Source organism: Salarias fasciatus, chromosome 22 (assembly GCF_902148845.1).
Source record: "Salarias fasciatus chromosome 22, fSalaFa1.1, whole genome shotgun sequence".
Lineage (NCBI taxonomy): Eukaryota > Metazoa > Chordata > Actinopteri > Blenniiformes > Blenniidae > Salarias > Salarias fasciatus.
In genome coordinates, this window is record NC_043765.1 from 14,582,968 (window position 1) to 14,606,660 (window position 23,693).

Consider the following 23,693-nt stretch of genomic DNA (forward strand, 5'->3'; position numbering starts at 1 on the left):
GGGGAAACTCCGTGGGAAATCCCTCCTCATCAACAATTCATTTCCACCGACCGAACGGGAATACAATATAAAACAAATGCATAGCTGTATCATCAACACATCGTGACAAAGCTAGACCAAACCTACCCATTTGAAAAAAAAAATGCAAACCTTTAAATGATTGATTTGATCAAAACATAGAAAGAAGCGAGGCTCCTGGCAGTCGGTGAACTTGTGTCATTGACATGCGTCTCTCACAGCGTGACGCGGATTAGACTGAATTTGATGTGATTACATAATTAACATTAAGACTTCAAGACAGTGCAAACCTCGAGGAAAATTTCCCAGAGACATATTTACATTACATTCCCCTTTTTAACGTGATGAGCTAAAACTACTACAAACTGTGGCATACATGTGTATTCATTAGATATTTTATTTTTAGAGCTTTCCAGCTCTCGGGGGAGGAGATAAAATCACTCTTATCTCACTCCTAAAATAAAGTGAATTGCTCCATTTTTCCGATGATGACTGATGAAATTTTCTATTTACTAGTTTGCAATTGTCTGAAGTTTGGGTCCCTGCTTGTGCATAACTTGTTGGTATTGAGAGATGCAAATGCACTTGCACGCTTTTGATTTGTAGAAATAAAATGTAAAAAGACACAAAAAGGTTGTCTCTAAAAGCGCAAATGAAAAACAAAGTAATGAGGAGGTCATATAATAATTATCTATGTAAAAATAAAGTGGACACAATTATACACAACATTGCCTTTTTACTGCTTTTTTTCATTTTAAATAACTAAATAAAGCATTTACCAGTAATACGATTATTGGTGTAGGCAGTAGAAACACACGGGCGCACAAACGCTGACCTGCAGTTCCTGTGAAAAGCAATCTATTTAGCAGGAGATGGGGCCTCGGAGACGGGTTCATCTCTGGCTGCGCCCGGGGAACAGTGGCTCGGTCTATTTAAAGGCTCCACTTCTCCTCGGGGACTTCCTACTGTAGATGGACGCTCTAATAAGTCTGGAAATGTGTGGAGCTGTTGCTCTGTGCACATTCACACACGCACTCACACACTCACGGTCTGATATACTCACATGTTGCAAATTCATTCTAATAAGACGTAGTGTTAAACAGCGTTAATCAAAGTGGGTTTTTTTTTTTTTTCTCACTTTCAGCTGTTCTTTTCTGGTGCCTCCTGGACATTGTGCCAATTAAGAACGAGAAGGGCGACGTGGTGCTCTTCCTGGCTTCGTTTAAGGACATCACTGACACTAAAGCCAAAGCCATCCAAGAGGATAAAAGGGAAGGTCAGTGTGTCGCTGCTGTTGGATGTTTCTAATGGCTCCCATTCGCAGAGGGAAATGCCACGAAGCCTTGTGAAATATCCGCTTTTGTGAGAGAAGCAAGATCATAATAAAACATTAAACTTTGGCCTGCAAGCTGTATTCTCAGAGATTTACCTTAAAGGACCAAAACTAAGGCGAGCACCAGTCCTCAAAGAAAATGAGAATATCAGTATGTTTGGATCTGGATATTTTTTGTTTGGGAAGTCAGCAAACACTCTCCTCATCTGCGACCTCGCTCTCCTGGACTTGCATAATTACTCTCATTACGGTAAATAAGAGAGAAGTGGTTGCAGAAAGCAAAGTTATTCTTGTTCACATAATGAAGTGTTTCTCAGAGAGGAAAGAGGCTGATGCTGCATTCCTCCGAGGGAAAGAAATGCCTCGCTGTAATAGCCTGGGTTCTGACAAGCTGGATGAAATGAGAATATGTCGGGAATGTCTCGCAAACATTTGCATTTTGTTCTCGGAGCCGACGAGGAGCGGCATGTGATCTTGTGTTTATGCCGGTGCTGAGGCGACATTGAGTTAAATAAGTTTGAGGCAAAAGTAAGAAACTGAGTGAAAACATCTTAACGCCACTGAAAATATTACAACAGCGCCAGGAAAGCCCTTTCGAGAAAGATGCTCTTTTGCAACAACATGCAGAAAGTGTGCGTGAGAGGGAAACCCTGTGCGTTGCGTCACCAGTCTTTCTCTTTGTCCACACCTCTCTTCCTACTCTACTCCCTGTCTTGTGAATTTTCACCTTTGGTAAAATCTCATTCTCCTGTTCGGATCTTCCAATGTCCTTTGCTCACCTCTCTCTCTTCCCATCACCTCTGCTTCTCATCTCTTCTGGCGGCTTTAATGATATCTGTCTATTCTCACCTCCCGATCCGCCACCCCCCCCTCACCACCTCATACACAACACTCACCCCTCCCCGCCGGTACTCTCCCCTCTACCCTCGCAAGAATGGCTATAAAAGCGGAGGGAAATTCATTAGGTCTAAAAATAAGCATGTGTCTGTCTCTGTGCTCCTGCCGTGTCGCGTCCCCCAAGGCTGCGCCGCGTTATGGATGGGCCCTGTCTCTTCCCCTCATCTGGGGTCCATACACACAACCTCAACAACGCACACCGCCGAGCGCGTACGCGCTTCCAAAGGACACTCGGAAGCGCTTATCATTTCCATTCTCCTGCTTTGTTATTGCCGTTATCCCTCCCTCAGGTGGATCGTTCAGTCCTTTCCTGTGGGCTCGCAGCAGTGAGGATGGAGCTCGGAACCCAGCAGCAATAAGATGCCTTCTCCTATTACCCAACTCCTCCGTCTGAGCACATCACTCCTGCACTATCTGCTTTATCTAATACTGTACACTTGAAGGAAACGCACGCACGGACATGCCTGCGAGCGTAGACACACTCACACAAACACACACACAGATCCACACCAGTAGCAATCTCCCACTGAAAATATAAAATACTGCTCCTCGGCCCCAGCAGTGATTTTTCCAAAGCCGGAAATTGCACAGTTTTGCAGGAGATAGTGTTTACACAATAAGACATTAACAGCAATGTAAGGCTGAATAATGTCAATCAAAAGAGGCAATGAGTGTTCTTTTTGACAGTACAAAAGGTAAACTGCAGTCAAAAACATTTTTGGAGTAAATTGCACAGTTTGCTCCAAAATAAAACCTTCTGGCTGTTGCATATTCATGTTTTCCCTGTTCAGGATGGAATATTTTGTTATTTCATCAAGCATAATGGCTGATTGAGTCATCAAGATGTTAACCTTGGGGGGTAAAGCATTGTGGCTGTTTGCGCGCCGGCTTTCCTGTACGTGTACGTTTGTGTTTGTGTTTACAGAGCGGCGGCGCAGCAGGGTGAAAACCGGCTCTCCATTCAGCTCGGCGCGTCTGCGGAGCAGCACCGTTCTCTACCACATATCTGGTCACCTCCACAGCCGGGAGAAGAGCAAGATTAAACTCAACAAGGTATCATCAGACTCTCCAAACAATGGGGCGGGAGGGAACGCGATGAAGGATCGTTGAGAGGAGGGCGGGGGCGGGCTGCATAATGCGGGACGTGAGGAGACAGGCGATCCCATTAAAGCACAGTGTGCATGAAACGACCACGAGACGAAGAAGCTCCCAAGTTCACAAAACTCTCCAACACAACACATATTTACAATCTTACTGTTTATTGGTATAATATTATTAGTGCAGTTACAGTTTTGGTTTGTATTTACTGAAGGAGAAATAAAGTTACATAACTTTTTCATCCATAAGGCAAAATATATTGATTTAGATTGGGAACCAGATGAGTGGCCTTCATGAACTAAGTTCTCACTGCATCTATTGGAGCTTAAAGGTAAGATCAATCGATATTCTTGCAGTTATTATGGAAGCAACATGAGGCAGAAGATGAAGACGAAAATCTGTTCTGAGATCAAGGCTTCACCTCGGGACTCCAGCCTTCAAATCCAATGTAAATCAAATTAAAAAATAGATAAATGAAAGTAATAGAACATGTAATATTTAGAAGTGTAACATTATCCAGATATGGGACAGGTGTGACATTGATACATAATTGTTATTTCTACCATAGAAACAAGTAATAAACATCTTCAGTATAGGTTTTTTTGTTGTTGTTTTTTTAATCTAAGCCAAGTTGGCTTCTGTCCTTGGCCTAATTTCAGGGATGGAGGGATGCAGAAACAGTCAAAATCTATAGTTCAGTATGTTGCCTTTTCCAGGCATGATTTTTTTTCCCTACGATTTTCAAGATGAAAATTTATTCTTCAATATCCCAGAGTCTTCATGTAAAACAGAACCTGTACTTCCTGAGCGATGTTGAGCGTCTGGGTGGTGCAGTGTGGTGAAAACAGTAAAAAGCAGATCATGTTACTTTCTTGGAACAAAAAAAAAAAAAACAGTGAAAGTGTGTGACTCCTGCTTCATGCCTTGTTCCGTCCAGAACGTGTTTGGGGATCCGCCTGCTCTCCCAGAGTACAAGGTAGCAGACGCAAAGAAATCCAAATTCATCCTGCTGCACTACAGCACGTTCAAGGCGGGCTGGGACTGGCTCATCCTGCTCGCCACCTTCTACGTCGCCGTGACCGTGCCCTACAACGTGTGCTTCATCGGGGACGACGACGACCTGACGCGCAGCACCACCGTCAGCGACATTGCTGTGGAGATACTATTCATCATCGGTCGGCTGCTTTATGTGAAATATGAGAGTTTATTCTGAAGTGACATTTTCACTAACCAAGCTCCTTCTTTCATCTCACTTTTTTAACTCCAGACATCGTTTTTAATTTCCGCACCACCTACGTCAGCAAGTCGGGCCAGGTGATCTTCGACGCTCGGCAGATATGCATCCACTACCTGACCACGTGGTTCATCATCGACTTGGTGGCTGCTTTGCCCTTTGACCTGCTCTATGCCTTCAAAGTCAGTGTGGTGAGTATCTTACTGTAAAGTCCATCCATTGGCACTGAAGTGGTAGGATGGTGGTATCTCTGTGATTGACAGACGACACAGAGTGATTTCTGCATTTAGTAGGCTTTTTTTTTCCCTTTTTTCTCAGAGAAGAAAGAATTAGTAGACAGAGGGGTATGTAAAGCAGCACAACTTTGAATGCTATTGGGAACAAACAAATCTCCTAATTGACGTGTAGCCCCGCCGCGGCACTCCCTCTCCCTTTTATTGTAAAGAGCAACGCATCCAACGCGTTTGACATTTCATGAGAATAGATCATCTGGATTGTTTCCAGAGGTGCCCCGTTGTCTCTTTGATTTGGCATATTGATTCCGCGCAGTGTACAAGCACCGACGAAACAATCAAATCTGTGTCATTAAAACCCTTTTCTGTTCTGCTTGAGTCAAATACATGGCCCCCTTAAGGATAGCTGAGTGGAGGAAGAAACGGAGCATCTGAAGCAATTAGGTAGACTATCTTGTTTTGGTCCCTGGCTGAATGATATCACCCAATCGAAGCGCCGCACTATAGGGAGGTTTTGATTGGTTGCTTATTGAGGTTTTTTTGTCTTCGGTTCCCTAATTTAGTGAGGGACAATGTGCGCTACACTCTGCTGCTCGCTGCCTTTACACTCCGTAATGTGGATGTAAAGACCCGGCATGTGTGGCGCTGTCAACGCTAACGCCGAAGTCACATAGATGCATGAATGAAAAAGAAAAAAACAAGTCTGGATAAAAACTGATGGGGCTTATTTGCACTGTGAAAAGAACTAAAAACAGAGAGGTTAGGAAGTTCTCAACTTTTTAAAGAAAAGTGTCAGAAGAAAGTGAGAGAGTGGATGGACGCGTTGTGTCGTTTCCTCTCAGCGAATGGGGGAGGAGAAGGTTGGGAGCGGTGACAGGCTGCTCCAGGCAAAGAGACCAGTCTGGTTTCAACCTCTATTAATGGAAATACCATGCACTCCCAGTGGGCTGGGATTTGGGTAGGAGGCTACTGGGCCACGCGTTCCCCCACTGCCGGCGGGGGGAGCAGGAGTGGCTGGTAATTGCTGAACGTTCTGCGTGATGTCCCTCTCTGAGGACGGAGTACTGAGAGCCGCGTCGCCTTTGAGGAGAGAAGCCATCTTTCACCGAAATGAGCCGCGGCGCCTCAGCGGTGTCCATCCCTCGCCTTCCCCTTCCTCTTGTTTTCGTGAGATCTTTCTTTTACTTGCACTTTTTTTTTTTCTTAGCTGTGTTTTACAGTCAGTCAAATGGCCTCGTTTCACCCTGACTTTTCACTTTTTCTTTTCTTTTTTTTTTATCTTGTCAGAGCAGGGGCTGAGTTGCATTTCTTTGGAAAGCGTTTATTTCAGAAGCTCATCCATCTAAACATGACTGTCAGCTGATTGCCGGGATTATACTTTTTTTTTTGTATGAGCAAAAGATCCCTCATTTTAAAAGTGAAGTTGGTTTTTAGAAAAACACTTCAGACAAAAAAAAAAAAGAGTTTCAGTGCACTAAACAGCACTTTTCAGTGCAATTTTTCTTTCATAGCCTTTCATTGTCACTGTCTTTTGCTGCGCTTACATGAAATGAACTTACTGGCCATCCATCTTATGTGTTTTTATTGTTTTGGTTGATCCAAACACAAGCCGTCCACTAGTTACTGCCAAAGCTCCAACGAACATGTCTCCTGGACCTTGACACCTTGTTTGTATCAGACAACAGCATTAATCATCTGAATTGGCCCGATATCGCTGAAACAATAAAAATAAAACAAGCATGACCGGTCACGCTGGTGCGACAGGCTTGAAGGTCTAAAGGCAAGGCTGCGAGGGAAGGAATAATGAGCGTTTTCTGTAAACTCACAGTCTCAAAGGCACAAGCTGCTGCCTTAAAAAGCAAAGAGGAAAGTAAGCAATCACGCTGCTAAATGTAAATTTCACACCTGATGAGCAGGGGAAATGAAAATGTGAATGACAGGGGCGAGATGGAAGTGGGAAAACTTAACCGGCAAGTGGCAGGAGGCGTGTGAGCGTGCATTATATTGCTTACTGCTCGTGTTGCTGGAGGAGAGGCGGACGCGGCGCAGCCTGTTCTCTCCATAGGTGGGATGCAGGGTGGTGATAGATGGTGCGGAGGAGATGGAGCTTCTCCCCAGGGCTCGGTAGGAGGGTTCATTACCCCTCGTGCTGCACCAGTTCTGTGATTCTCGCAGCGAGGCTGTGAGAAAGTGCCATAAAACATACTGGAGCCATATGCAGTCGCACATCTGATAAGAACTGTCCGCACATCTCCTCTCCTCGGCTTTGTTAGGAGGATTTTTCTCTCTCTGACTCTCCCTCACACTTTCAGACACCTTCACTCTCACAGCATGCGAGGCCTCTTTATCCCTTCATTTATTTTTTTTTTTTTGCCTTTGCTTTATATACGTATCTCTATATTAAGTATTTGTCCCACTTTCCCCATCACCGCCAGCTCTTTCGCCCCCCAACCACCAACCACCAACCACTCCATCCCTCCTCCAGCACGCAAATACTCATGCAACATATATCAAATGTCCTCTCTGTCCCATATCTGTGTGTGTGTGTGTGTGCATGTGTGTGTCCGTCGGGAATACATGACGGCAAGCCCCAAATGACGGACTGCTGGTGGAGATTGCCTGAGGAGCAGGTGCACAATGGATGACATTCACATCACATCCACGGCTCACCAAAGTGGGGAAAGGTGTGGAGAAAGAACGCAGCAAGGAGTTCAAATGGGATTCAGAGACCGACGACTTTGAGGTTAAAGACAAAAACAGGAAATTTAGAGGAGATGAGGTTTGAAAGAGCGGCAAAACAAGCACACCTACGAGCCTGATTGCTGGAACTGGAGTATTTATGTATTCAAGGGTCCTTCATCAGGAAATCCTCGTGAAGATCATACAACAGAAATGTTTACAAGCAATTGTCAAGTTCTGTTGTCAAGTTCTAATTATAGAATTTGAGTGTGTTTGAGCACCCTCTGATGCTGAGAGGACACGAAGTAGGCTTTTTGTCACTCGGTGCTGTGCAACTGTGTGTATTACCTCAGACTATTACTCTGTTTTACTGTCTATAAAAGGGAGGTGATTGCACCCCGCACCTCTCTGTCAGACCCGCCGTTTAACTGTCTTTATATGTTCCTTGTGTTTTCAAAAATAACTCGTGCTTATGCAACGTTTGATCACACCTTTGCAGTAAAGGGAACATATGTTGTTCTTGTTCTTTGATGCAGTATCTGCAGATGAAGGCGAAGAAAAATAGATTTTGCAGTCGTTTATTCAACACAAATATCAATAATTTTAATGTTTTCCTGTGGATGAAATGAGAACAGGCCTGGCCTCACAAAGTGGTTCTTAACGCTTTAGCAGATATAACTTTGTGAAAACCTTTTGCACAATCATCCACTTTTCTCTGGCAAAGACTTTATCAAATTTCTGACCTCCCTATTATTGAATAGTCTTTCACTTGCGAGATATTTAAGTTCTTGTTTTTTGTTCGTACTATCAATTCAGAGTGTCTGGTTGGAGTTTCAATGGAATTTGTTAGTTTGAATGCTACGTTTCATAACCTTCTGCATTTCCATTCACAGCAGTAGACTTCTTTAAGCTCAGAGGGTCATTCTGAGACTGACTTCTTATTCAGCTTTCAACCTTCGGACAGATGGCCTCACATCGATGTAAAGCTTTCTTTGACATGATGCATAATCCATGGGTGGATCAAACACTTCATGCTCAGCTGCTTCTCTGATGGGTCTGATGGCTCTGTCCCTCGGTCAGTACGCTGAGGGTTTCATGGGAAAAGTGACTCCCCAATCCTCTGCAGGACGAGCATCATCTCCTGCATACCAGGTGTTCACATTTCATTGTCCTCTTCCAGCTGTTATAATGGAAAAATAACTCTCTTTGGTTGTTTTTTTTTATTTATTTATTTAACTTTCTTCTCGTCCTGTCAACAAAGTTGACCTATTATACGACCGCAATTCACAAAGGAGGGAAAATTCTGGCCTCTTTTGAATTGTGGACTGGATTTTAGTTACATGCACTTTGTCACTTGAAGAGTTTGCCTGGAGGTGCGTTGAGGCTTTGGGCTTCTACACCTGTCTTGAACTATTATTTTGTCTTTTTTCAGACTCAGAGGCATCCGCAGTCTTATTTACTTGTGCTTGCAAAGTGCTGCTGAGAGACATTTATCAAGTTAAGAGATCAAGATACTATAAATATGATAGGTCTAAGTATGGGAAGATTCAGCAGTCACCCCTAAGGAGGCAATAATCACTTGCATATTCATGGAAAGATAGAAGTGACACAGTAAAGACAGATTGTTCTGAGCTGTAGCTCATTATTACAAGAACATTTTCTCGTTAATACGACATAGCTTCACATCCCGTCTGCAAATTGTAAAACCAGTGCAACAATGAAGACAGATGCTGTGTGAAGAAGCCATTTTTACATCAAATCAAGTGTTGCAGTATGATCAGCAGGAGACAAGTGAAGGCTGCAGTGATTTTGGTGACACTGCAGTGAATTTCTGTAGTATCTGTCTTCATGGTTACAGGGGGTTTGCAGGATTTGCAGACGGTCTCTGTCACACAGTGGACTGCTCACACAAACTGATGCTTCAAATTCTGCTGCTTGAGAAACAGCTGCCTTTTAATGATCATGAGCTTGTAGCATGTTGTCCGTCTCACACCGATGCAAAAGAAGCGTCGTTTGTGTGTTGATGACTTTAATGACAAGAACATTTTCTTACAATAACAAGATGCAGCTCAGTGAAATATTTTTTCACTGTGGCAGTGCTAAGTTTATTGAATTTTAATCATTTTTTTGCATTGTCTTTTTTTTTGAAGCTGGAAAGTCCAAATAGATTAAAAAAAAAAAAAAGCCCCAAGACCATCTGCTCCCTAAAACTGAAGTCACCTTGGTTCATTGTTTCTCATCTCTAGGTGTCCGTGGTGCACCTGCTGAAAACTGTGCGCCTGCTTCGTTTGCTGCGCCTGCTCCAGAAGATGGACCGGTACTCCCAGCACAGCACAGTGGTGCTCACCCTGCTCATGTCCATGTTCGCCCTCCTGGCCCACTGGATGGCCTGCATCTGGTACATCATCGGCAAAATGGAGATGGAGGCCAACGCCTACAACTGGGATATCGGTGAGTTCCTGCAAAGTGCAAATTGCATGTTTAACTGGGGTACATTTCAAAAGAAATTTAAATGTAGCGTATTGAAAACAGATTGATTTGTTGTAGTCTGTTCACACCGTATCGTCAAGGTCAAGCGGAGTAAAGTGAAATAAAAATGATGGAATAGCAACATGTTGCTCACTGTTGTTGGTTTTGTTGTAGCTCTTTTTGCTGATAAGGGTTACGGCATGTCGATAATCTGCCATTATGAAAATCGAGCATATATTTTATGTGGAAGACACCACTTCCCTCAAATTTCTCATACTGAAATTCTGCTTGATCTGGCACTTGGTGAATATTTCAGTGTGCTGGCGTGCAGCAGTTTTATTGCTCATCATTTTCAAATCAGCATTGTTTATTGTCATTGTATAAAAAGAACAAAGAATTTTTGTGGAATCCCATAAACTGCAAATAAAAAAGACAGAAAATCAAAATTATGAAGATTGCAATAAAAAGTGCTATAAAACATTGAATCAGCCAGATTAGAAAGGCAAAGGGGACGAGGGGTGAATAGAAAAGGATGAATCGTGTTACATGTGTTATGGATTTGTGCATGGTGTTGTTATAATGTTACAGTCCTCACAGATCAGTCAAAATGACATCGCATAGATAGAGGTGTGGTATTGAAATGGGAGATCTGTGAATTACTGTGTTGTATAATCCTTTCATCATCTTGTCATGCAGTGGAAAATGTGTTTATAACCCAAATACAGAAATATCCAGTGTCTCACGGCCTTAAACCTTCTTTTAAAAATGTGTTATTTAGCTTTGCTATTTCTTCTTCTAACATCTTTGTATTGTGGGAGATTCAGAAATAGTATTGTGAGAATTGAACCGCAGTCTTCTTGCCGTGCGATTGCAAGTGCTAACCGCTGCACCACTGTGTGACCACGCTTGATTTTAACGGCAACATCAAAGCTGTTGTTTCTTCATTGATCATTATTGATTTTTAAGCTTGATGTGAAACGTTGACTGTGACAAGAAGAGCAGGTGTGAGTTTTAGTGTGAAGCAGGTGTTTGTGTATTGTTGTATTCTTTTAATCTCTCTGAATGGCTTGATTCCTCCCATAATTAACGACGGAGCCTCCAGGTCCTATCCCTCCCAGCTGCAGGTCACTCATATAATGAGGCCCCTTGGGCTGATCTCTGGTCAGTATCGATGGGCCGCACCGCTTGCAATTACCTCACTGCTGCGTCTTCATAGCTGGTTCCAGGTCAGCATTGACTGGGTCATGAGAGCGATGCAGATTTCTCTTCACCAATTACTGCATTTCAGTGTCATAAAATAACAGGTCGGTACATGAGGCAGGATTAATGTGTTGTATCCTAATTATGTGTTTCTGATGCTGGAGTGAGGCAGCTCTGAGGTGCTTCCATCCAATTACCATTCATCAGTGTCTGCAGCAGATTCTCCCGGGATTAGCTGCACGTCTCCACACTGTACTGACCAGAGATCACTTCTGGTGTGTGAGTTATTTGATCTGCTTCCAATGTAGGAGCTATTGTTCTGGAAGTGGTATAGAGGACAGGTGAAATTATGCTGTTTTTGCATCATATCTTGTAAAACGTCGGCTAAAGATTTCATTTCAGGCATTTGTGATCCTATTTGTAAGATGTGAATTCTTTGGATTAGGACAGTCGTGCAGAGCTATTCTCGGCCCTTCCACCATTACAGCACCGATACAGAGCTCATCGATATCAATCATACTCGTATGAAACATGCTTTTTTCATTTTTTTCATCTGCAAGTATCCTGACCTACATCACACCTCTGTAGAAGCTCTGTTGAGAAACCACAGCTTACAAGACGCAACACTGGTGGTACTGACACTTTTCCTATTATAATCTCTTTGTCTGTTTTTTGTTCTGTATGTTCATGACCTCCCCCGTGTTGCTGATTGTAAATATGTTAAATGACATGATAGTGCTGTGTTAGTTTGTTGATCTTGTTTAGGCGATGTTGAGTTTATTCAGAATTTTGTCCTCTATTACTCTGTCCATAACCATATTGTCACATTATGAATTAGGGGACAAAACTAATGAGGATTACTTCTTGTGCTGAGATATAATGTTGATGACATGTGAAACTGAGATGTGCTGTAGTGGGGAGGGAGGACTCAAATGCACAACCACTTCAGTAAAGTAAAGTTTATTCTTTTCCATAAGAAGGAACACAAGTCATTGGAAAATACAAAGGAAAAAGGCTGCTACTGAGTGGAGACGGGAAGAACAAAGCAGACTTTCACAGAAGTACGCAGACAAAGAGAGACGCAGGGACAGACTGAGGGCTTAAACGCACTGGGAGGGCTGACGGGACACAGAAGGCAACAATCAAGGGTAATCAGGGGAGTGGAGGGAGGAGGAGCAAACAGACACTGGAGTCGGGCAGGGAATGTAAAACAGACATCAGAGAGCATGAGGCAATCCAAGACATGAAGACAGAGCAATTCAATAAGATAACAGTAGGCAGGTAGGTAGTTTGGTGGGTTAATAGCTTCGTTGGTCGAGATAGATGGAAGACCGGTTGCTTGATTGGTCATTTGGTCCATTGGTCAATAGCAATAGATATGATAATAGGAGGACCTGTCAGCTGGTATTGCAGTTTATTGTTTCACTCCACTGACTCCAATACACGCCACTCTTTAACACTTTCCACAGTTGATGTCTGCTTTCCTGTGCAGACACACGCTTTCCAATGTTCAAATGAAACAACACCATTAAATGAACGCTTCCACACACGTCACCGACACGGTCAGAAACTGTTTCTTCTCCCCTGATCAGCCACACCTGAAAGCCTCCCCTGGCTGATTATATGATCTCACTCGGCTCACAGCAGGGAAGCCCCCAGTGGTGGGAAGCTCACAGCACAATTAAACAAAAATAAGAATCAACCACTTGGCCCAAAAATGGCTTTTTCACTCTGGCCCATAATTGCTTCTGGCAGAAGACGAAGCAATTCAAAATATGTTTTTTCTTAAGGAGCCATTGAAGTTTTCAACTGAAGTTAGAGCCATGCAAAAAAAAAATTCAGCTGTTATGTAGTAAGTCATGAACCATTTTTCTTTGGTATTACCCTTCAGGAATTTTTTTACTCAGTTGCTTCACTGAGAAGACAGATCTTTTTCACCGGTCTCTCGAGCACATTGGTCTTGGTCTGGAGACGAACAGAGTGAACCAGTCTTTTTTTAATCTTTGAAAGTCTTTAGGATCCTATCAAGCACCCACGATACACAAGGAGCTGTTGGATCAACAGCATCACATTCCATTTTCGTCTGTCTTGCACTACAAGGTAAGTATTCTTGATTCTTTTCCCATCTGCTCCAATGGCAGACATTTCCAGGTAGAAGATCCCTGTCTCACTGCAGGACCCTGAAGAATCCTCTACCCTGCAGGGTCTTATACTGTGTTGCTGTTCACTCCGTACTTTAGTCTTTCCAGAGGTGAGTGCAGCAATCTCATCAGGAAACCTTTCCAACTGGCTGGAGTGAACTGAGGTTTTAGCTTCGGACAGATCATCCACAGACGTGTTTTGGTTTCCAAAGGTGGTTTAAATCTCCATCTTATCCTCTGGTGATTGACCAGTATCACCACTGGTGTGTGTGGAAATAAGCAGCTTCCTTGACTGACCCCTAGAAGCATCATCTGCTGGATTGTGACCGGTAGGACCGTAATGACTATCTTTAAATTGTACTGAACCTTTTATTATTTCCATACACCTCATTCCCTTCACTGACATTTCCTCTTTGACGTTGGACAACCTCTCACTGAAATCCTGATTACATTGATGTAGCAGCTCTTCCAATCCTTCAACATCAGTATGATTAACAATTGCAGTGGTGTGGCCGTTCTCACTCTGACGTGCACTGTTTCCCTGTGGAGGTCCATTATCACCCAAGAAGAGTTCTTACAGCATTAGGCCTCTCTCCCTGACCGTTGATCACCTCCCATGCTTCCTTTAACCTTGAGGCATTTGTGCAAATCTACAAATCAACCTCTGCATTGATGCGAGGAATGTGTGCATCTCTCAGGTGGGTCCACTGAGTCAGCTCTAAGACAGCGGTGCAACTCACGGACTGCCACTGTTGACACATGTTAACTTTGTGTTTGAGTCTGGATGCTTCTTTTATTCACACTCACAGCCGGTTCTTTTGATATAAAGACAGCAGCTGCAAAACTATTTCTCTCCAGTTGTGATCTTTGCTGTGCCTTGTTGCCTCTTTTTGCACCGACAGGAACATCTTGGATATCCCCAAACGTTGGATCAGAAACTATCACTCAATGATTGCTGCTGATCTAAAACTTGTTTTCTGAATCAAAACCGTTTCATTCATCCCGGAGGGGAAATTAAAAGATGAAGACTACTCTTTTGCTAGTATGATAGTTAAGTCAATCAACTTGACGTCTTTATTCTTCAAAACAACAAAATAATAAATGATATGAAGTTATTATTATGAAATACTGTATATGCAAGGCAATAAAATCTAGATATGAGTGGGCATATCGTGCACCGTATTGTCATATCTTCATTTATAATATGATTTCGTCACATTCTACAATACAAAACACAGTGTTGACTGGATGTCTGTTTTGAACATGACTTGCTGCATTGAACTTAGAGCTTAAAGGTCACATCGACTGACCATAAATAAAGATCCTGGATTAAAAGATGTATAATAATTGTAGTAATAAAAGAGAATTAAGTCTTGTGTTCTGCTCTTTCTGTCATCTTAAAAACAGGATGGCTCCACGAGTTGGGGAAGCGTCTGGAGTCGCCGTACTTCGCCATCGGGGGTGTTAATGGGACCGGCAACGGTCCCTCCATCCGCAGCGTCTACATCGCCTCGCTCTACTTCACCCTCAGCAGTCTGACCAGCGTGGGCTTCGGCAACGTGTCGGCCAACACAGACGCCGAGAAGATCTTCTCTGTTTGCGTCATGCTCATAGGAGGTACTACACAAAGCATATGCATGTAAATCTATAACGCCATCTGGATGTACCGCATGTTCAGGATTATCAACACAGTGAGATTATTTTGTGATTTGAGGCAGACGTTTCTGAGGAAATGTGATCCGACTCGTACTGAGCTGTTGAACTGGGTTTGGTTTTGTGGGCTGCGGAGATGTCACCATGGCCAGGTTTTCCCTGCGGACTCTCCCCACTCCGCCTCAGCTAAATGCTAAATGTCTCAGTCTGCCCGCGGGCGGGACGACTCGCCGCACATCCACATGCTTGCACAGACACACTCGCCCTGTCCCTTGTGGGACAACGCGACAAAAATGAACACAAAGCACCCTGTAGTATTTACACAGAGCAAAGGTCAGCTATGAAAAGTCTGTGGATAGAATTTGATTTGTGTCTCGTTAGAAATAAGTGAATATTTAAATGAAGCTGAACTCTCAGAACAGGCAGATTGGTTTTACTTTAATTCTGACTTTCCTACACTGAAAGCTACTGACATTTTATTCAGTAAATACTACATGACACAAACATTTGACTCCCAAGTCCAGCAGTGTATGAAAAAAAACTGCAGCACAGAAAAAATGAGATTAGTGGGTGTAGAAAGTGCAGACATGTGTCATATCAATCAAACACTGTCCTGTCAGTTTTGAAACTGATCTGCTGTGAGATTTATTGTAGCAAGACATGAATGTAAATGTGAAGTTTGCTCGTTTTGTGTTTTGTGAATCACACAGGTTAAACAACATGCTGACATGAATCTAAACTAATGTGGAGCGTTTATATTATGCTGGCTAATAACGAGACATTTTCACTTTTGACAGAAATAGATGAAAACTAAATGTTACGATGAAATTAGAAATGTCCTGCAGGAGCTAGAGTTTCATTCTGTTTTTTGTTTTTTTTTTTATGAAATGGAGCAGCTGACCAGCTCTCGATCCTGTTATCTTCACTGACGTGCAGCTTTAATAATATTCAACTAAACTCCTTTTTTTTTCTGGAGGAATCTATCAGTCCTGACAGCGACGTGACAGATGTCCCTCTTGTCCCCTAAACAGTCTCTGTCCTCAGCACCTGACAGGCATTTTGAAATGTCAGAGCCTTAATTTTATAGGGACTTTCTGTAGTTTTTTGCATGTTGACAGCAGTATTTAAATGTTTTTGTCTATCGTTTAGACGTGTCTCTTTGAAAAAGCGAACAAATCCAGATTTTAGAGCATCTTCCTCCAAGTAAATCATGTAAATCTGGAGGAGCTTAATGTGTTACTGAAACTGATAATGAGATGTGTCGAAGAAATAGCATAACAAAAGCAAATCTACACTGGTTACTGAGTAAATGTTCACTTTTAGTAAAGTAATCTCACCACTTTATAATGAAGTGACTGGTATTTCTATTCACATACACATAGTTTACACAACACTGACAGTAACTACCTATAAATAAATGGTAGACCACGATTGCCAATAGATGTTTTAATCAGTGAATAATAATTTGTTATTACGTCTTTATTCAACTCAGTAAATCCAAATGGGGATATCAAATATGTCTTTTCCTTGGAGACACAGCCAAGACATCAGCAACAGCACATCGTGAGAGTTATAAAAAGTAGCGAACAAACAGAAGAAGTAATGAGTTTTCTTTACATTTATACTTGATAAAAAGCAGTTCTGCTCTGTAATCTGACTCTGATAGAGATCATTTTGATAGAGATAAAATATGATGTTAAAATCAGATCGGAAAATGTCAAAAGACTGCAAAAAGTTTGAAACGTATCTAAAATTTCTTTAACGACTCTGCCGCAAATTTGAAATGAACTGCAAACTACAGGAAAGTCTGAGCTCATAATGAGCCTGTTTACCTGTGGGCTGGTTTGAACAGGCAGGTGGTCAAATCCCTTATTTTCTGCAGCTGAGCTCTCCTGTTGATACTGAAAGACGTCCTGCTGGTCCTCCTCCTACACTCTGCATTTACATCGAAGTACAAACACTGGTGTTTCTCTGCTGCCCCTATGAAGGAAAAAAAAGCACCTTGACGGTTTTCTATTTCGGTTCCGGCTCAACTGTTCGGGTTTATTTCATTAATGCTTAATTTTTTCAGATCCTGTCTAAATCGCCTCTGCCTCCTCTCACCTGCAGCGCTGATGCACGCGCTGGTCTTCGGTAACGTGACGGCCATCATCCAGAGGATGTACTCACGCTGGTCCCAGTACCACACCCGAACCAAAGACCTCAAGGACTTCATCCGTGTCCATCACCTGCCGCAGAGCCTCAAGCAGCGGATGCTGGAGTACTTCCAGACGACGTGGTCGGTCAACAACGGCATCGACTGCAACGAGGTGAAAACAACCTCGGAAGGCGTTTGTCATCGGGATAGTTTTCCGATCAGCATTAACATCACACACACTTAACTTCTTCTCTTTCATTAACGCTTCATTTGTATTTTAGATACTCAACAGCACGGCAAAGGGAGATCAATAATTCATCTGAAAGTTCACCTTCTCCCCATTCCTCACATGTGAGCCCATCATGGGGGTTGACGATCCGATCGATCCAGCATGGTCCCCGCTGTGTAACAGCATGGAGCCGCCCTCTGCACCTTCTGACAATGAAAGGGAAAAAAAAAAGACACGGCTTTGTGTGCATACATTATGATGTTGATTACACCATGTTTTGTTCTACAGCTGTGATCGTCCTCTGGGCGCTTTGAACTGTTGTATGTTTTTGAAAGTTTCGTTAATCTGAACTCCACTCTGCTGTTTTCTTTAAAACACATCAGGCTGAGTGGAATGGAGGCCTATTTAAAAGTGTTTACAATTACAATGGAGATTAAATGGAGACATGCAGACCTGGACAAGGCTTGCAAAATGTGACAGTGTGGCAGTTTAAAGAAAGTGTAAACAGAGGAGCGGGATGAGCGACGCCTCGCCTCGACAAGCTGGAGGAAATGGAGGGAGCCAATCAGTAGTCTAATAGTAGCTTGTCCCTCCAGGCTGTGAATGCCTGCGAGACAGCTGTCAGAGCCCAGAGCAGAGCCGAGATGGAGTGATGGTGATGAATCCCAGGCAGATGAATTATAGATGGGACTGTTGATTAAAGTCAGCCTGGCTCTGATGACTCATTGATCAACTCTATGTGGCGCTGAGCTCCGGATTTTTTATTTTTTTTTGTCCTGACAGGGAGGTAGACAGAAAGATGACATGCAGGGTTTTCCCCCCCAATTGTATTTGTTGCTGTTTGTTGCTCTGTGAGACGCAGCCACATGTCTTGCGTTCGTTTATGTGCAAGTATAAGACTTTACGTTTTTAAATAATTCAGCGATTTCAGCTTCTGTTTGTTCACTTTAGCTTCATCCCTCCTCTGAGGCTCGGCTTTTATGGGAGTTCTAATCTGATACCGTTTCCGTTTGTACCTAAGGTTGACAATTAAATTTGAGTTAGCCAAGGCTATAATTTTAATGATTGAATTTGCAGAAGCGTGTTTTCGGGGCTCCCGTGTGCATCGCTCTCTCGTTTCTCCTCTTTGATCGGATTTCGTTGTCGCTCTCTCTTCTCTCCCACAGCTGCTGAAGGACTTCCCAGACGAGCTGCGATCCGATATCACCATGCACCTTAACAAGGAGATCCTGGAGCTGTCGCTGTTCGCCTCCGCCAGCCGCGGCTGCCTGCGCTCCCTGTCGCTGCACATCAAGACCTCCTTCTGCGCTCCCGGGGAGTACCTCCTCCGGCAGGGCGACGCCCTCCAGGCCATCTTCTTCGTCTGCTCGGGGTCCATGGAAGTGCTGAAAGACGGCATGGTGCTGGCCATCCTCGGTAAGATAAAGAGGCGGAGAGGGGCTTCCGCTGGGCGGGGAGCTCCCTGCGATATTATTATTACAAAGGAAATCCGAGCAGCAGTCTTCATAATAAAGCTCTGAGCGGCTCATTGTGTTAAAGCCGGCCCAGAAAATGAGCTCTTTGTTCATAAACAGGAGCATTACAGGGTCCTAAAGGCTATGACTCATTCTTGGAGCCGGTTCTTATTAAGCTCCTGTGAAATCTACTCTGGTTAGATGCCATTTTTAAACAATATACTCAAGCAGACAGAGAAACCCTTATCAGAACATACGACAATGGGAAGCTGCTCCTCGTTTTCTAAGCCTGACGTTATGCACGGGCCCAAAATATACATTGTCCTCAAAGATAACTGCAAGTTCAGTGAAGAGGAGAAAACCTGACATGCAGCCTTTTAACCTCTGCACATTGTGTTTACATCACACGCTGGTACTAGTTTCAGTTTTCGCACAAGTTAAACGATCACAGGCATTGGAATTCAGCCCTCTATCAGGTTTAATCTGTCTGGATGCGCAGCCCGTTTGATCGGCCCGGTTCACTGGAGTCGGTTCTCTTTAGTGAGTCTAGTCTCATCCAGTTCGGTGCTGTTTGACCCAGTTTCTTTGCAGCTTGTTGAAATCAGTCTCTGCCCGACCCTCGGGGGTGAAACTGTTTGCATTTCCACTCTCTGTTTTTAGATTAATGTGTAGTTTGCTAAAGCTCCTTCCAAATCCGCTATCGGCTGCCGGCAAGGGCTTCAGGGCGCTCGACAGCAGAGGGAGAATAATACGGTGTTTACAAAGGTCTGGGTCAGGAGTTGAACAACCTGATATCAGCAATTCCAAAAACAGCAAAGAGCCAAAATAGGAAGTGGCCTTTCATTAATGAGGGAAACAGATACAGAAACACAGGCAGAAGCTGCACATCAGCTAAAACTAAGAAAGGGTGTGTGTGTGTCTGTGTGTGTGTGTGTGTGCGCGCTTATCAGATAATAATAAGAATTAGTATTTATATTAAAATGCTTTTGTTCTTGCAAGAGTCATTGTAGGAAGCTCCAGTGGGGGAAAACTTTTCTCAAGTACTTTAAAAAGATGTGTGTAAAGAAGAAGAAGAAGATAGCTAATTATAAAAGTGGTATTTTACCTCCGAAGAGCAAACTGACTCAGCTGTGAAGAAATTGTGTGGGAGAAAGTTTGCGTTTTCAAAGACCTCATCAAAAATGTATTTTCACTTCAGAAAACATCAGGTTGAAGCGCAAAGTCAATTTTCGCCAACTTTCTAATAAACCCTTAAAAACTGATCCGATTAACATCAATGTAGTGAGTGGTGATGCAGACCTGAACCCAGACGGTTTGATGGTGAAAACCTACATTGTCAATTTTAATAGGTTTGTTTGATTTGATCTGTTCAACATGAAATAGAGGCTGACAGAGAGTGTTTCAGTTTCCCCGAGTTTCCTGTTCTCCTGTCGCCACCGCAACTTTCTGAAACAACAGCCTTGTTTTACTGCGCTCAGTTTTTTTTTTGAGACACACATCCATCCAAAGATTTGTACAAACTAAAACTGAAGCATAATTTCTGTTTGAGCAGAGTTTTCTAGCACACACAAACATTCATCTGTTGTATAATGCAGCCTTGGAATGTCGGTGATTTTTTTTTGTTGTTTTTTTGACTTTCATGGGAGAGTGGGTGGAATTGTTTACTCCTGTACAGAAAGGTGTGTGGGGTGTGTGTGTGTGTGTGTGTGTGTGTGTGTGTGTGTGTGTGTGTGTGTGTGTGTGTGTGTGTGTGTGTGTGTGTGTGTGTAGGCCTGATGGCCATTGTCTCTGCATACTGACTGTGCAGAAGGTCGTCCTGACATAAAGTGTCTGAACAGGAGAAGAGGTTCTTTCTCTCTCTCTCTCTCTCTCTCTCTCTCTCTCTCTTTCTGTGTGTGTCCCTCGTCTTTGTCACCACACTACAAATTCATGGCCAGAGCTTTATAAGACACGATATGGACTGGATGACAACGACAGTGCTTGTTAGAGACTTGCGAGGATGAGGAGTGCATCGGGTCGGATAACAGAAACCTGGGAAGGAATAAGATGGAACAAAAGTCGATGTGTCTGACGTCGTGACGAAAAAAAAAAGAGGAGGACAGAGAAAAAGAAAAGAGAAACTGAAGGGCGAAAAATAAAGTGAGTGGTGTATAAATTGCAAGTAGATGAAATGTGGTGGGATGGATGAGAGAATGAGATGAGAGAATAAGGAAAAAAGAGAGTGCACAGGAAGAAGAAAGGGAAGAAATGCTTGAAAAGCACATAAAACTTACAAACAAACGAGAGAAAAGCAAAGTCAACAGAAAAATAGAGAGAAGGTAAGACAGAAATAACCTGTAAACAAAGGAAGAGCTACAGAGATTTAACAGGCAAGGGAGAGAAGGTGAAAAGAAATAAAGCGAAGACGTCTGGAGTAAAGGAGGCAGGGAGGAAAAGAAGAAAATGAAAGAGCGGAAAGTGACCTAGGATAAAGCAAAAAATGAAATTTGGTGAAATAAAAACAAAATTTGAAAGCAAGAGCAGCAAAAAAAAAAAAAAAGTGAAAAAAGTTCAGACTGAATATTACAATATAATATTAGGAAATAAGGGATGAAGATTTCATTCCAAATTGGAAAAAGGAAGTAAATATGAAAATGGAGGGTGTGACGTGGAAAAGGGAAACGGTGATGGAGGAGCAGAGAGGGAGCGCATGGATGGACGAAGGAGAGGAGTGACGGCGGAGGAGTGGGAGGAGAGACGGCAGCACTGAGTGGAGGAGAACACGAACAGTCATGACTGCCTCTCCATCGGCTGCTGCGTAATTTAGCTGCGCTCACAGTTCACAATGACCAGAATGAATAATTTATCAGCGCTTTAGGGACATTAACACTAACGCGGTGCTTAGCTTGGTCTTATATATACAGGAACAGCTGCCGCCGCCACTTGAACCGGACTGAAAAAAGTACTAAAAACAGGAAGGCTGGGCGTGCGTCATGAACAATAATTCATAACAAAAAAAAAAAAAAGATATTCTCTTCGTTGTGTGTCTCATTAAGGCTGCACCTGTTTTGTGTGTGTTACCAAGTCATTAGTGATTAGTTCCAAAACATTATAATCGCGAGCTTCATCTCTTCGGCTTAATTAATTCCTGGTTTGGTCGGAGCGTTTGCAGTTATCCTTAACATCTCAATTGTGATATGAACAGACAAGTAGGTGTCAACGTTTAATTAGCAGGAGACGTTCACAAGGAGGCATGAGACAATGGAAACGCTTGTTGTCAGGTCTGTTTATTTCCAGCTGCCTTCCTGCTCTTTGTTGCTGCGTGCAGGAAGTTCATGAGGCAGAAAAGAAACTTTCCAGAAACTTTAAACGACAGAAACTTAAAAACGTGGAGTTTTAATTTAATGCAAGCTTCGTTTGCATGTGTTGACATCGCTGTTGTGGCCTCCCACGCCTCAAAGCACGCCTTGTGAAAATTCTGGAGTGAGGATTTTTTTTTTTGGTTTTGTAAATCTGCTTTTAAAAACATGCCAATGTTACTATAGCTCCACACAGAATGAGTTAAATAGGTTGTATTAGGTGTTTATGCAGGGCTGAGCGCTGACTGGCGTGAGCATAGAAGAATGAAATTAACAGAAAAACACAACCAACAGGAGTTATAGAGTCTTATTACTACAGGAATGAAGGATCTGCTGTGGCGCTCTGTTGTACGAGTCTGTTGCTGAAGGCGCTCCTGCTGCTGGAGCAGCAAACAAGCTGTGTATGTGTTTCAGCTGGATATAGGACTAGGAAACACTCTCAAGCACAGGATGAATCACCAGATATCCAATACAGTGATGCAGTGAAATAACAGGAGAAAATCTGATGCACAAAACTACAACAATATCTGTATTTTACAGATTCAAATTAAATTGGTCTATACGAGACACTTTGCTAAGTGTTTTTTGGGCACACCTTTGAATTTTGACAGTGCTCGATAGAATGTTTTTCAATAAAACGCGACGAAAGTGGAGTTTTAGAAAGTTATCATTGTGTTCAAGGATTACATCAGGTTACACAGGGAAACAAGATCCTGACTGATGCATCACAATAGCTACAGACTGCTCCTTTATGAAAAGATGACTTTTAATAAACATTCATTTCAAGTCGTCCTAAAACAGCTGCCATTGTCCTGTGATGGACTGGTGACCTGCCACGGCTGTGCTCCACCTTCACACACACTCAGCTGGGATTGATTCAGCAGCTTGCGACGTTGCGTAGGATTAATGTAAATGAAGGATAGTAATTTTGCTTATACTTGCTTTGTAGCAACTAATGTGCCAATTACAGTCATAGACCTGTGGGTTTATTGTGGGATGTACTGTATTTAGCAATAAAGGGCTCAGAAAGCAGCACATCGCAGATTCAGCTTCACAGATTCATGCTGACACGAGGGATCCGGCCAGGTTTTAAACAGATATGAGAGCTTCTTAATGCCTCAGCGTTATTCTGCTCTGAAACCTCTTACAGCCTCAGAAAACCCTTCAATAAATGGAAGATCCAACAAACGCTGGAGTGCCTGCATTAGGGACCACAGAGTGTGCATCTTCAACCCTTTTACCAGCGCGTAAATATTTTTGCCGTGACCCCTTCTACCTGACCCAACCTCGCCGGTGTTTCTCTCCGAGCAGGTAAAGGGGACCTGATCGGAGCGAACCTGTCCTTGGATGACCGGGTGATAAAAACCAACGCGGACGTGAAGGCCCTGACCTACTGCGACCTGCAGTGTATCAATCTGAGAGGACTCTACGAGGTGCTGGACCTCTACCCAGAATACTCCCACCACTTTGTCCAGGATATCCAGCAGGACCTCACGTACAACCTGAGGGAAGGACATGAGACGCATGTGAGTCCATCTCTTATACTAGCGAGACGAGAAGAGAGAAAAAAACAGAGTAAT

The 23,693-nt window shown here is 43.1% G+C and overlaps 1 protein-coding gene across 1 annotated transcript in view; it reads left to right on the top strand.

Moving 5' to 3' along the window:
• Positions 1-23,693, top strand: part of kcnh8 (potassium voltage-gated channel, subfamily H (eag-related), member 8) — a 47,171-nt gene that overhangs the window by 16,035 nt on the left and 7,443 nt on the right. Inside the window, exons 3-11 of the mRNA XM_030082368.1 lie at positions 1,163-1,294; positions 3,174-3,301; positions 4,284-4,521; positions 4,614-4,771; positions 9,739-9,943; positions 14,710-14,919; positions 17,065-17,264; positions 18,488-18,737; positions 23,425-23,639. Of these exons, the coding sequence (XP_029938228.1) occupies positions 1,163-1,294; positions 3,174-3,301; positions 4,284-4,521; positions 4,614-4,771; positions 9,739-9,943; positions 14,710-14,919; positions 17,065-17,264; positions 18,488-18,737; positions 23,425-23,639 (1,736 nt within the window). The remainder of the gene's footprint in view (positions 1-1,162; positions 1,295-3,173; positions 3,302-4,283; positions 4,522-4,613; positions 4,772-9,738; positions 9,944-14,709; positions 14,920-17,064; positions 17,265-18,487; positions 18,738-23,424; positions 23,640-23,693) is intronic.